The sequence below is a fragment of the Heptranchias perlo genome, unplaced genomic scaffold (assembly GCF_035084215.1).
Source record: "Heptranchias perlo isolate sHepPer1 unplaced genomic scaffold, sHepPer1.hap1 HAP1_SCAFFOLD_1663, whole genome shotgun sequence".
NCBI lineage: Eukaryota > Metazoa > Chordata > Chondrichthyes > Hexanchiformes > Hexanchidae > Heptranchias > Heptranchias perlo.
In genome coordinates, this window is record NW_027138929.1 from 12,501 (window position 1) to 27,500 (window position 15,000).

The window sequence follows — 15,000 nt, forward strand, 5'->3', positions numbered from 1 at the left end:
CAGACGCAGGCCCCTGGGCAGACGGGTCCCAGACGCAGGCCCCTGGGCAGACGGGTCCCAGACGCAGGCCCCTGGGCATACAGGACCCAGACGCAGGCCCCTGGGCAGACGGGTCCCAGACGCAGGCCCCTGGGCAGACGGGTCCCAGACGCAGGCCCCTGGGCAGACGGGGCCCAGACGCAGGCCCCTGTGCAGAAGGGGCCGAGACGCAGGCCCCTGGGCAGACGGGGCCCAGACGCAGGCCCCTGGGCAGACACGGCCCAGACACAGGCCCCTGGGCAGAGGGGAGGGAGGGGAAGGGAGGGCGGAGGGGAGGGGGAGGGAAGGATACGGGGTGGGCGGAGGGATGGGGAGGGGAGGGAGAGGAGGGGGAGGGTGGGGAGGGCGGATGGGAAGGGAGCGGTGGGAGAAAGGGGGGAGGGAGGGTGAGAGGAGAGGGAGGGGAGGGGGACGGGGGACGGGGGAGGGGACGGGGGAGGAGGACGGGGAGGGTAATGGGGAGGGGGACGGGGAGGGGGAGGGGGGAGGGGGAGGGGGACGGGGAGGGGGACGGGGGACGGGGAGGGGAATGGGCGGCAAAAGGAAGGTTTTGCACCAATGGGTAGAAATTGATTGTACACAGTAGCCAGAATCAGGTGGGATCTCATGGACTGCCCATTACAGGCCTGTTACACACCAGTTACAGGTCTGTTACATGCCCATTACGCACCCCACCCAATACTGAGATCCATTGAAGTCGATCGAGCATTGAAGGAGCATAAAATGGGCATGTAATGGGCATGTAATGGGCGTGTAACAGGTGTGTAACGGGCATGTAACGGGCGTGTAATGATACATTAACGTCTGGTTCTGCCGACCCCCCGAGACTAATCCCCACCCCGCCAAGCCTTCGACATGCGCCTCGGTCTGACGTTCAGGTTCCAAGTGATGGGCAGTGACTCAGGGAACTGAACGTGTCCATTACAGGAGACGAGGACTGAGAGAGGGAACTGGATCCTGCTTTCAAACACTGAGCGGGATATTTAACCAGGGTTGGGTTAATGGGGAGAGTGTACAGGGATGGGCTGGGTCTATGGGGAGGGATGGGCTGGGTCTATGGGGAGAGTGTACAGGGATGGGCTGGGTCTATGGGGAGGGATGGGCTGGGTCTATGGGGAGAGTGTACAGGGATGGGCTGGGTTAATGGGGAGAGTGTACAGCGATGGGTTGGGTCTATGGGGAGAGTGTACAGGGATGGGCTGGGTCTATGGGGAGAGTGTACAGGAATGGGCTGGGTCTATGGGGAGAGTGTACAGGGATGGGCTGGATCTATGGGGAGAGTGTACAGGGACGGACTGGGTCTATGGGGAGAGTGTACAGGGATGGACTGGGTCTATGGGGAGAGTGTACAGGGATGGGCTGGGTCAATGGGGAGAGTGTACAGGGATGGGCTGGGTCTATGGGGAGAGTGTACAGGGATGGGTTGGGTCTATGGGGAGAGTGTACAGGGATGGGCTGGGTCTATGGGGAGAGTGTACAGGGATGGGTTGGGTCTATGGGGAGAGTGTACAGGGATGGGCTGGGTCTATGGGGAGAGTGTACAGGGATGGACTGGGTCTATGGGGAGAGTGTACAGGGATGGACTGGGTCTATGGGGAGAGTGTACAGGGATGGGCTGGGTCTATGGGGAGAGTGTACAGGGATGGGCTGGGTCTATGGGGAGAGTGTACAGGGATGGGTTGGGTCTATGGGGAGAGTGTACAGGGATGGACTGGGTCTATGGGGAGAGTGTACAGCGATGGGCTGGGTCCATGGGGAGAGTGTACAGGGATGGGTTGGGTCTATGGGGAGATTGTACAGGGATGGGTTGGGTCTATGGGGAGAGTGTACAGGGATGGGCTGGGTCTATGGGGAGAGTGTACAGGGATGGGTTGGGTCTATGGGGAGAGTGTACAGGGATGGACTGGGTCTATGGGGAGAGTGTACAGGGATGGGCTGGGTCTATGGGGAGAGTGTACAGGGATGGACTGGGTCTATGGGGAGAGTGTACAGGGATGGGCTGGGTCTATGGGGAGAGTGTACAGGGATGGGTTGGGTCTATGGGGAGAGTGTACAGCGATGGGTTGGGTCTATGGGGAGAGTGTACAGGGATGGACTGGGTCTATGGGGAGAGTGTACAGCGATGGGCTGGGTCTATGGGGAGAGTGTACAGGGATGGACTGGGTCTATGGGGAGAGTGTACAGCGATGGGTTGGGTCTATGGGGAGAGTGTACAGCGATGGGCTGGGTCTATGGGGAGAGTGTACAGGGATGGGTTGGGTCTATGGGCAGAGTGTACAGGGATGGGCTGGGTCTATGGGGAGAGTGTACAGCGATGGGCTGGGTCTATGGGGAGAGTGTACAGGGATGGGTTGGGTCTATGGGGAGAGTGTACAGGGATGGGTTGGGTCTATGGGGAGAGTGTACAGGGATGGGTTGGGTCTATGGGGAGAGTGTACAGCGATGGGTTGGGTCTATGGGGAGAGTGTACAGGGATGGGTTGGGTCTATGGGGAGAGTGTACAGGGATGGGTTGGGTCTATGGGGAGAGTGTACAGGGATGGGCTGGGTCTATGGGGAGAGTGTACAGCGATGGGCTGGGTCAATGGGGAGAGTGTACAGGGATGGGCTGGGTCTATGGGGAGAGTGTACAGGGATGGGTTGGGTCCATGGGGAGAGTGTACAGGGATGGGCTGGGTCTATGGGGAGAGTGTACAGGGATGGGTTGGGTCTATGGGGAGAGTGTACAGCGATGGGTTGGGTCAATGGGGAGAGTGTACGGGGATGGGCTGGGTCCATGCGGAGAGTGTACAGGGATGGGTTGGGTCTATGGGGAGAGTGTACAGCGATGGGTTGGGTCTGTGGGGAGAGTGTACAGGGATGGGCTGGGTCTATGGGGAGAGTGTACAGGGATGGGTTGGGTCTATGGGGAGAGTCTACAGCGATGGGCTGGGTCTATGGGGAGAGTGTACAGCGATGGGTTGGGTCTATGGGGAGAGTGTACAGCGATGGGTTGGGTCTATGGGGAGAGTGTACAGCGATGGGTTGGGTCTATGGGGAGAGTGTACAGCGATGGGTTGGGTCTATGGGGAGAGTGTACAGGGATGGGCTGGGTCTATGGGGAGAGTGTACAGGGATGGGTTGGGTCTATGGGGAGAGTGTACAGCGATGGGCTGGGTCTATGGGGAGAGTGTACAGGGATGGACTGGGTCGATGGGGAGAGTGTACAGGGATGGGCTGGGTCTATGGGGAGAGTGTACAGGGATGGGTTGGGTCTGTGGGGAGAGTGTACAGGGATGGGCTGGGTCTATGGGGAGAGTGTACAGGGATGGGTTGGGTCTATGGGGAGAGTCTACAGCGATGGGCTGGGTCTATGGGGAGAGTGTACAGCGATGGGTTGGGTCTATGGGGAGAGTGTACAGCGATGGGTTGGGTCTATGGGGAGAGTGTACAGCGATGGGTTGGGTCTATGGGGAGAGTGTACAGAGATGGGTTGGGTCTATGGGGAGAGTGTACAGGGATGGACTGGGTCTATGGGGAGAGTGTACAGGGATGGACTGGGTCTATGGGGAGAGTGTACAGGGATGGACTGGGTCTATGGGGAGAGTGTACAGGGATGGGCTGGGTCTATGGGGAGAGTGTACAGGGATGGACTGGGTCTATGGGGAGAGTGTACAGGGATGGACTGGGTCTATGGGGAGAGTGTACAGCGATGGGTTGGGTCTATGGGGAGAGTGTACAGCGATGGGCTGGGTCTATGGGGAGAGTGTACAGCGATGGGTTGGGTCTGTGGGGAGAGTGTACAGGGATGGGCTGGGTCTATGGGGAGAGTGTACAGGGATGGGCTGGGTCTATGGGGAGAGTGTACAGCGATGGGTTGGGTCTATGGGGAGAGTGTACAGGGATGGGTTGGGTCTATGGGGAGAGTGTACAGGGATGGACTGGGTCTATGGGGAGAGTGTACAGGGATGGACTGGGTCTATGGGGAGAGTGTACAGGGATGGGTTGGGTCTATGGGGAGAGTGTACAGCGATGGACTGGGTCTATGGGGAGAGTGTACAGGGATGGACTGGGTCTATGGGGAGAGTGTACAGGGATGGACTGGGTCTATGGGGAGAGTGTACAGGGATGGGTTGGGTCTATGGGGAGAGTGTACAGGGATGGGTTGTGTCTATGGGGAGAGTGTACAGGGATGGACTGGGTCTATGGGGAGAGTGTACAGTGATGGGTTGGGTCTATGGGGAGAGTGTACAGGGATGGACTGGGTCTATGGGGAGAGTGTACAGCGATGGGCTGGGTCTATGGGGAGAGTGTACAGGGATGGACTGGGTCTATGGGGAGAGTGTACAGGGATGGGTTGGGTCTATGGGGAGAGTGTACAGGGATGGGCTGGGTCTATGGGGAGAGTGTACAGGGATGGGCTGGGTCTATGGGGAGAGTGTACAGGGATGGGTTGGGTCTATGGGGAGAGTGTACAGGGATGGACTGGGTCTATGGGGAGAGTGTACAGGGATGGACTGGGTCCATGGGGAGAGTGTACAGGGATGGGTTGGGTCTATGGGGAGAGTGTACAGGGATGGACTGGGTCTATGGGGAGAGTGTACAGGGATGGGTTGGGTCTATGGGGAGAGTGTACAGGGATGGGTTGGGTCTATGGGGAGAGTGTACAGGGATGGACTGGGTCTATGGGGAGAGTGTACAGGGATGGGTTGGGTCTATGGGGAGAGTGTACAGGGATGGACTGGGTCCATGGGGAGAGTGTACAGGGATGGACTGGGTCTATGGGGAGAGTGTACAGGGATGGGTTGGGTCTATGGGGAGAGTGTACAGGGATGGGTTGGGTCTATGGGGAGAGTGTACAGGGATGGACTGGGTCTATGGGGAGAGTGTACAGGGATGGGTTGGGTCTATGGGGAGAGTGTACAGGGATGGACTGGGTCTATGGGGAGAGTGTACAGGGATGGACTGGGTCTATGGGGAGAGTGTACAGGGATGGGTTGGGTCTATGGGGAGAGTGTACAGGGATGGACTGGGTCTATGGGGAGAGTGTACAGCAATGGGCTGTGTCTATGGGGAGAGTGTACAGGGATGGGCTGGGTCTATGGGGAGAGTGTACAGGGATGGGTTTGGTCTATGGGGTGAGTGTACAGGGATGGGTTGCGTCTATGGGGAGAGTGTACAGGGATGGACTGGGTCTATGGGGAGAGTGTACAGGGATGGGTTGGGTCTATGGGGAGAGTGTACAGGGATGGACTGGGTCTATGGGGAGAGTGTACAGCGATGGGCTGGGTCTATGGGGAGAGTGTACAGGGATGGACTGGGTCTATGGGGAGAGTGTACAGGGATGGGCTGGGTCTATGGCGAGAGTGTACAGGGATGGGCTGGGTCTATGGGGGGAGTGTACAGGGATGGACTGGGTCTATGGGGAGAGTGTACAGGGATGGGCTGGGTCTATGGGGAGAGTGTACAGGGATGGACTGGGTCTATGGGGAGAGTGTACAGCGATGGACTGGGTCTGTGGGGAGAGTGTACAGGGATGGGCTGGGTCTATGGGGGGAGTGTACAGGGATGGGCTGGGTCTATGGCGAGAGTGTACAGGGATGGGCTGGGTCTAAAGGGGGAGAGTGTACAGGGATGGACTGGGTCTATGGGGAGAGTGTACAGGGATGGGCTGGGTCTATGGGGAGAGTGTACAGGGATGGACTGGGTCTATGGGGAGAGTGTACAGGGATGGACTGGGTCTATGGGGAGAGTGTACAGGGATGGGCTGGGTCTATGGGGAGAGTGTACAGGGATGGGCTGGGTCTATGGGGAGAGTGTACAGGGATGGGCTGGGTCGGTCGTGTACTAGGATCATGTTCTATGCTTGTATTTGACATGTGCCCATCTTTCCCAGACTCCTCTCCTGGTTGCCGTAACAGCCAATCAGTCGGCGGTTGTGTGCGACCTGATACAGCTCGGGGCCGATATTCAGGCCGCGGATTTCAAAGGTCAAACTGCTTTTCACCTCACGGCGACATACGGATATCCCAGCATCCTACAGGTGACCATCAGTAGACCATCGGGAGCTTTACTCTGTATCTAACCCTGTACCTGACCCTGGGAGTGTTTGATGGGACAGTGTAGAGGGAGCTTTACTCTGTATCTAACCCTGTACCTGACCCTGGGAGTGTTTGATGGGACAGTGTAGAGGGAGCTTTACTCTGTATCTAACCCTGTACCTGACCCTGGGAGTGTTTGATGGGACAGTGTAGAGGGAGCTTTACTCTGTATCTAACCCTGTACCTGCCCTGGGAGTGTTTGATGGGAGAGTGTAGAGGGAGCTTTACTCTGTATCTAACCCTGTACCTGACCCTGGGAGTGTTTGATGGGAGAGTGTAGAGGGAGCTTTACTCTGTATCTAACCCTGTACCTACCCTGGGAGTGTTTGATGGGAGAGTGTAGAGGGAGCTTTACTCTGTATCTAACCCTGTACCTGACCCTGGGAGTGTTTGATGGGACAGTGTAGAGGGAGCTTTACTCTGTATCTAACCCTGTACCTGCCCTGGGAGTGTTTGATGGGACAGTGTAGAGGGAGCTTTACTCTGTATCTAACCCTGTACCTGCCCTGGGAGTGTTTGATGGGACAGTGTAGAGGGAGCTTTACTCTGTATCTAACCCTGTACCTACCCTGGGAGTGTTTGATGGGAGAGTGTAGAGGGAGCTTTACTCTGTATCTAACCCTGTACCTGCCCTGGGAGTGTTTGACGGGACAGTGTAGAGGGAGCTTTACTCTGTATCTAACCCTGTACCTGCCCTGGGAGTGTTTGATGGGACAGTGTAGAGGGAGCTTTACTCTGTATCTAACCCTGTACCTGCCCTGGGAGTGTTTGATGGGACAGTGTAGAGGGAGCTTTACTCTGTATCTAACCCTGTTCCTGCCCTGGGAGTGTTTGATGGGACAGTGTAGAGGGAGCTTTACTCTGTATCTAACCCTGTACCTGCCCTGGGAGTGTTTGATGGGACAGTGTAGAGGGAGCTTTACTCTGTATCTAACCCTGTACCTGCCCTGGGAGTGTTTGATGGGACAGTGCAGAGGGAGCTTTACTCTGTATCTAACCCTGTACCTGACCCTGGGAGTGTTTGATGGGACAGTGTAGAGGGAGCTTTACTCTGTATCTAACCCTGTACCTGCCCTGGGAGTGTTTGATGGGACAGTGTAGAGGGAGCTTTACTCTGTATCTAACCCTGTAACTGCCCTTTGAGTGTTTGATGGGACAGTGCAGAGGGAGCTTTACTCTGTATCCAACCCTGTACCTACCCTGGGAGTGTTTGACGGGACAGTGTAGAGGGAGCTTTACTCTGTATCTAACCCTGTCCCTGCCCTGGGAGTGTTTGACGGGACAGTGTAGAGGGAGCTTTACTCTGTATCTAACCCTGTTCCTGCCCTGGGAGTGTTTGATGGGACAGTGTAGAGGGAGCTTTACTCTGTATCTAACCCTGTACCTGCCCTGGGAGTGTTTGATGGGACAGTGCAGAGGGAGCTTTACTCTGTATCTAACCCTGTACCTGCCCTGGGAGTGTTTGATGGGACAGTGTAGAGGGAGCTTTACTCTGTATCTAACCCTGTACCTGCCCTGGGAGTGTTTGATGGGACAGTGTAGAGGGAGCTTTACTCTGTATCTAACCCTGTACCTGACCCTGGGAGTGTTTGATGGGACAGTGTAGAGGGAGCTTTACTCTGTATCTAACCCTGTACCTGCCCTGGGAGTGTTTGACGGGACAGTGTAGAGGGAGCTTTACTCTGTATCTAACACTGTACATGCCCTGGGAGTGTTTGATGGGACAGTGTAGAGGGAGCTTTACTCTGTATCTAACCCTGTACCTGCCCCAGGAGTGTTTGATGGGACAGTGTAGAGGGAGCTTTACTCTGTATCTAACCCTGTACCTGCCCTGGGAGTGTTTGATGGGACAGTGTAGAGGGAGCTTTACTCTGTATCGAACCCTGTACCTGCCCTGGGAGTGTTTGATGGGACAGTGTAGAGGGAGCTTTACTCTGTATCTAACCCTGTACCTGCCCTGGGAGTGTTTGATGGGACAGTGTAGAGGGAGCTTTACTCTGTATCTAACCCTGTACATGCCCTGGGAGTGTTTGATGGGACAGTGTAGAGGGAGCTTTACTCTGTATCTAACCCTGTACCTGCCCTGGGAGTGTTTGATGGGACAGTGTAGAGGGAGCTTTACTCTGTATCTAACCCGTGCTGTACCTGCCCTGGGAGTGTTTGATGGGACAGTGTAGAGGGAGCTTTACTCTGTATCTAACCCGTGCTGTACCTGCCCTGGGAGTGTTTGACGGGACAGTGTAGAGGGAGCTTTACTCTGTATCTAACCCTGTAGCTGCCCCTGTGAGTGTTTGATGGGACAGTGCAGAGGGAGCTTTACTCTGTATCTAACCCTGTACCTGCCCCTGGGAGTGTTTGATGGGACAGTGTAGAGGGAGCTTTACTCTGTATCTAACCCTGTTCCTGCCCTGGGAGTGTTTGATGGGACAGTGTAGAGGGAGCTTTACTCTGTATCTAACCCTGTACCTGCCCTGGGAGTGTTTGATGGGACAGTGTAGAGGGAGCTTTACTCTGTATCTAACCCTGTACCTGCCCTGGGAGTGTTTGATGGGACAGTGTAGAGGGAGCTTTACTCTGTATCTAACCCTGTACCTGACCCTGGGAGTGTTTGATGGGAGAGTGTACAGGGAGCTTTACTCTGTATCTAACCCTGTACCTGCCCTGGGAGTGTTTGACGGGACAGTGTAGAGGGAGCTTTACTCTGTATCTAACCCTGTTCCTGCCCTGGGAGTGTTTGATGGGACAGTGTAGAGGGAGCTTTACTCTGTATCTAACCCTGTACCTGCCCTGGGAGTGTTTGATGGGACAGTGTAGAGGGAGCTTTACTCTGTATCTAACCCTGTACCTGCCCTGGGAGTGTTTGATGGGACAGTGTAGAGGGAGCTTTACTCTGTATCTAACCCTGTACCTGCCCTGGGAGTGTTTGATGGGACAGTGTAGAGGGAGCTTTACTCTGTATCTAACCCTGTACCTGACCCTGGGAGTGTTTGATGGGACAGTGTAGAGGGAGCTTTACTCTGTATCTAACCCTGTACCTGCCCCAGGAGTGTTTGATGGGACAGTGTAGAGGGAGCTTTACTCTGTATCTAACCCTGTACCTGACCCTGGGAGTGTTTGATGGGACAGTGTAGAGGGAGCTTTACTCTGTATCGAACCCTGTACCTGCCCTGGGAGTGTTTGATGGGACAGTGTAGAGGGAGCTTTCCTCTGTATCTAACCCTGTACCTGACCCTGGGAGTGTTTGATGGGACAGTGTAGAGGGAGCTTTACTCTGTATCTAACCCTGTACCTGCCCTGGGAGTGTTTGACGGGACAGTGTAGAGGGAGCTTTACTCTGTATCTAACCCTGTACATGCCCTGGGAGTGTTTGATGGGACAGTGTAGAGGGAGCTTTACTCTGTATCTAACCCTGTACCTGCCCTGGGAGTGTTTGACGGGACAGTGTAGAGGGAGCTTTACTCTGTATCTAACCCTGTACCTGCCCTGGGAGTGTTTGATGGGACAGTGTGGAGGGAGCTTTACTCTGTATCTAACCCTGTACCTGCCCTGGGAGTGTTTGATGGGACAGTGTAGAGGGAGCTTTACTCTGTATCTAACCCTGTTCCTGCCCTGGGAGTGTTTGATGGGACAGTGTAGAGGGAGCTTTACTCTGTATCTAACCCTGTACCTGCCCTGGGAGTGTTTGATGGGACAGTGTAGAGGGAGCTTTACTCTGTATCTAACCCTGTACCTGCCCTGGGAGTGTTTGATGGGACAGTGCAGAGGGAGCTTTACTCTGTATCTAACCCTGTACCTACCCTGGGAGTGTTTGATGGGACAGTGTAGAGGGAGCTTTACTCTGTATCTAACCCTGTACCTGCCCTGGGAGTGTTTGATGGGACAGTGTAGAGGGAGCTTTACTCTGTATCTAACCCTGTACCTGCCCTGGGAGTGTTTGATGGGACAGTGTAGAGGGAGCTTTACTCTGCATCTAACCCTGTACCTGACCCTGGGAGTGTTTGATGGGACAGTGTAGAGGGAGCTTTACTCTGTATCTAACCCTGTACCTGCCCCAGGAGTGTTTGATGGGACAGTGTAGAGGGAGCTTTACTCTGTATCTAACCCTGTACCTGCCCTGGGAGTGTTTGATGGGACAGTGTAGAGGGAGCTTTACTCTGTATCTAACCCTGTACCTGCCCTGGGAGTGTTTGATGGGACAGTGTAGAGGGAGCTTTACTCTGTATCTAACCCTGTACCTGCCCTTTGAGTGTTTGATGGGACAGTGCAGAGGGAGCTTTACTCTGTATCCAACCCTGTACCTACCCTGGGAGTGTTTGACGGGACAGTGTAGAGGGAGCTTTACTCTGTATCTAACCCTGTCCCTGCCCTGGGAGTGTTTGACGGGACAGTGTAGAGGGAGCTTTACTCTGTATCTAACCCTGTTCCTGCCCTGGGAGTGTTTGATGGGACAGTGTAGAGGGAGCTTTACTCTGTATCTAACCCTGTACCTGCCCTGGGAGTGTTTGATGGGACAGTGTAGAGAGAGCTTTACTCTGTATCTAACCCTGTACCTGCCCTGGGATTGTTTGATTGGACAGTGTAGAGGGAGCTTTACTCTGTATCTAACCCTGTACCTGACCCTGGGAGTGTTTGATGGGACAGTGTAGAGGGAGCTTTACTCTGTATCTAACCCTGTACCTGCCCCAGGAGTGTTTGATGGGACAGTGTAGAGGGAGCTTTACTCTGTATCTAACCCTGTACCTGACCCTGGGAGTGTTTGATGGGACAGTGTAGAGGGAGCTTTACTCTGTATCGAACCCTGTACCTGCCCTGGGAGTGTTTGATGGGACAGTGTAGAGGGAGCTTTACTCTGTATCTAACCCTGTACCTGACCCTGGGAGTGTTTGATGGGACAGTGTAGAGGGAGCTTTACTCTGTATCTAACCCTGTACCTGCCCTGGGAGTGTTTGACGGGACAGTGTAGAGGGAGCTTTACTCTGTATCTAACCCTGTACATGCCCTGGGAGTGTTTGATGGGACAGTGTAGAGGGAGCTTTACTCTGTATCTAACCCTGTACCTGCCCCAGGAGTGTTTGATGGACAGTGTAGAGGGAGCTTTACTCTGTATCTAACCCTGTACCTGCCCTGGGAGTGTTTGATGGGACAGTGTAGAGGGAGCTTTACTCTGTATCTAACCCGTGCTGTACCTGCCCTGGGAGTGTTTGACGGGACAGTGTAGAGGGAGCTTTACTCTGTATCTAACCCTGTAGCTGCCCCTGTGAGTGTTTGATGGGACAGTGTAGAGGGAGCTTTACTCTGTATCTAACCCTGTACCTGCCCTGGGAGTGTTTGATGGGACAGTGTAGAGGGAGCTTTACTCTGTATCTAACCCTGTACCTGCCCCTGGGAGTATTTGATGGGACAGTGTAGAGGGAGCTTTACTCTGTATCTAATCCTGTACCTGCCCTGGGAGTGTTTGATGGGACAGCGTAGAGGAGCTTTACTCTGTATCTAACCCTGTACCTGCCCCTGGGAGTGTTTGATGGGACAGTGTAGAGGGAGCTTTACTCTGTATCTAACCCTGTACCTGCCCCTGGGAGTGTTTGATGGGACAGTGTAGAGGGAGCTTTACTCTGTATATAACCCTGTACCTGCCCTGGGAGTGTTTGATGGGACAGTGTAGAGGGAGCTTTACTCTGTATATAACCCTGTACCTGCCTGGGAGTGTTTGATGGGACAGTGTCGAGGGAGCTTTACTCTGTATCTAACCCTGTACCTGCCCTGGGAGTGTTTGATGGGACAGTGTAGAGGGAGCTTTACTCTGTATCTAACCCTGTACCTGCCCTGGGAGTGTTTGATGGGACAGTGTAGAGGGAGTTTTACTCTGGGAGTGTTTGATGGGACAGTGTAGAGGGAGTTTTACTCTGGGAGTGTTTGATGGGACAGTGTAGAGGGAGTTTTACTCTGGGAGTGTTTGATGAGACAGTGTAGAGGGAGTTTTACTCTGGGAGTGTTTGATGGGACGGTGTAGAGGGAGTTTTACTCTGGGAGTGTTTGATGGGACGGTGTAGAGGGAGCTGTACTAACTTTGTCTTGTTCTACAGGCGGTTCTGTTGACTGGAGTCACAGTGAATGTTGAAACCCGGAACTTTGAAGGTAATTTTCTGTAATTATCTGATGTGAGTCGACCTCCAGTAATTGACAGAACTGCTCGTCTAAAACCTCCCTCACTGTTTCGTGTTCCACCTCCTCCTCCATCTCCTCCACCACCTCCATCTGATCCATCTCCACCACCTCCTCCACCTCCACCACCTCCTCCACCTCCTCCACCTCCTCCACCTCCTCCACCTCCTCCACCATCTCCTGCACTCCTCCATCTCCTCCACCACCTCCATCTGATCCATCTCCACCACCTCCTCCACCACCTCCACCTCCTCCACCTCCACCACCTCCTCCACCACCTCCACCTCCTCCACCTCCTCCACCTCCTCCACCATCTCCTGCACTCCTCCATCTCCTCCACCACCTCCATCTGATCCATCTCCACCACCTCCTCCACCTCCTCCACCACCTCCACCACCTCCACTCCACCTCCTCCACCTCCTCCCACCTCCTCACCTCCTCCACCTCCTCCATCCACATCTCCTGCACTCCTCCATCTCCTCCACCACCTCCATCTGATCCATCTCCACCACCTCCTCCACCTCCTCCACCTCCTCCACCACCTCACCACCTCCACCTCCTCCACCTCTCCACCTCCTCCACCTCCTCCACCATCTCCTGCACTCCTCCATCTCCTCCACCACCTCCATCTGATCCACCTCCACCACCTCCTCCACCTCCTCCACCACCTCCACCACCTCCACCTCCTCCACCACCTCCACCTCCTCCACCTCCTCCACCTCCTCCACCTCCTCCACCATCTCCTGCACTCCTCCATCTCCTCCACCACCTCCACCATCTCCACCATCTCCTCCATCTCCACCACCTCCACCTCCTCCACCTCCTCCACCTCCTCCACCTCCTCCACCATCTCCTGCACTCCTCCATCTCCTCCACCACCTCCACCATCTCCACCATCTCCTCCATCTCCACCACCTCCATCTCCTCCAGCTCCTCCACCTCCTGCATCTTTTTTTTTATTCGTTCATGGGATGTGGGCGTCGCTGGCGAGGCCGGCATTTATTGCCCATCCCTAATTGCCCTTGAGAAGGTGGTGGTGAGCCGCCTTCTTGAACCGCTGCAATCCGTGTGGTGAAGGTTCTCCCACAGTGCTGTTAGGAAGGGAGTTCCAGGATTTTGACCCAGCGACGATGAAGGAACGGCCGATATATTTCCAAGTCGGGATGGTGTGGGACTTGGAGGGGAACGTGCAGGTGGTGTTGTTCCCATGTACCTGCTGCTCTTGTCCTTCTAGGTGGTAGAGGTCGCGGTTTGGGAGGTGCTGTCGAAGAAGCCTTGGCGAGTTGCTGCAGTGCAATCCTGTGGATGGTACACACTGCAGCCACAGTGCGCTGGTGTTGAAGGGAGTGAATGTTTAGGGTGGTGGATTGGGTGCCAATCAAGCGGGCTGCTTTGTCCTGGATGGTGTCGAGCTTCTTGAGTGTTGTTGGAGCTGCACTCATCCAGGCAAGTGGAGAGTATTCCATCACACTCCTGACTTGTGCCTTGTAGATGGTGGAAAGGCTTTGGGGAGTCAGGAGGTGAGTCACTCGCCGCAGAATACCCAGCCTCTGACCTGCTCTTGTAGCCACAGTTAAGTTTCTGGTCAATGGTGACCCCCAGATGTTGATGGTGGGGGTTTCGGCGATGGTAATGCCATTGAATGTCAAGGGGAGGTGGTTAGACTCTCTCTTGTTGGAGATGATCATTGCCTGGCACTTGTCTGGTGCGAATGTTACTTGTCACTTATCAGCCCAGGCCTGAATGTTGTCCAGGTCTTGCTGCATGCGGGCTCGGACTGCTTCATTATCTGAGGGGTTGCGAATGGAACTGAACACTGTGCAATCATCAGCGAACATCCCCATTTCTGACCTTATGATGGAGGGAAGGTCATTGATGAAGCAGCTGAAGATGGTTGGGCCTTGGACACTGCCCTGAGGAACTCCTGCAGCAATGCCCTGGGGCTGAGATGATTGGCCTCCAACAACCACTACCATCTTCCTTTGTGCTCGGTATGACTCCAGCCACTGGAGAATTTTCCCCCTGATTCCCATTGACTTTAATTTTACTCGGGCTCCTTGGTGCACACTCGGTCAAATGCTGCTTGATGTCAAGGGCAGTCACTCTCACCTCACCTCTGGAATTCAACTCTTTTGTGGTCCTGGTGGAACCCAAACTGAGCATCGGTGAGCATCTCCTCCACCTCCTCCATCTCCTCCACCATTTTCTCTCCCATTTTCTCTTCCTCTTTCCTTTCAGCTACACGGTGATGGGACGGGGGTCTGTGTCTGTGATTCCCCCACACGGTGATGGGACGGGGGTCTGTGTCTGTGATTTCCCCCACACGGTGATGGGACGGGGGTCTGTGTCTGTGATTCCCCCACACGGTGATGGGACGGGGGGTCTGTGTCTGTGATTCCCCCACACGGTGATGGACGGGGGTCTGTGTCTGTGATTCCCCCACACGGTGATGGGACGGGGGTCTGTGTCTGTGATTCCCCCACACGGTGATGGGACGGGGGGTCTGTGTCTGTGATTCCCCCACACGGTGATGGGACGGGGGTCTGTGTCTGTGATTCCCCCACACGGTGATGGGACGGGGGTCTGTGTCTGTGATTCCCCCACACGGTGATGGGACGGGGGTCTGTGTCTGTGATTCCCCCACACGGTGATGGGACGGGGGTCTGTGTCTGTGATTCCCCCACACGGTGATGGGACGGGGGTCTGTGTCTGTGATTCCC

The 15,000-nt window shown here is 55.0% G+C and overlaps 1 protein-coding gene across 1 annotated transcript in view; it reads left to right on the forward strand.

The window, feature by feature from the left end:
* The window catches only part of LOC137309479 (NF-kappa-B inhibitor zeta-like), a gene marked incomplete at its 5' end in the record, with an annotated part of 24,770 nt that extends 10,241 nt beyond the window's left edge, over positions 1 to 14,529 (forward strand). Inside the window, 3 exons of the mRNA XM_067977677.1 lie at positions 5,914 to 6,060; positions 12,202 to 12,253; positions 14,519 to 14,529. Of these exons, the coding sequence (XP_067833778.1) occupies positions 5,914 to 6,060; positions 12,202 to 12,253; positions 14,519 to 14,529 (210 nt within the window). The remainder of the gene's footprint in view (positions 1 to 5,913; positions 6,061 to 12,201; positions 12,254 to 14,518) is intronic.
* Positions 14,530 to 15,000: the final 471 nt, after the last annotated feature.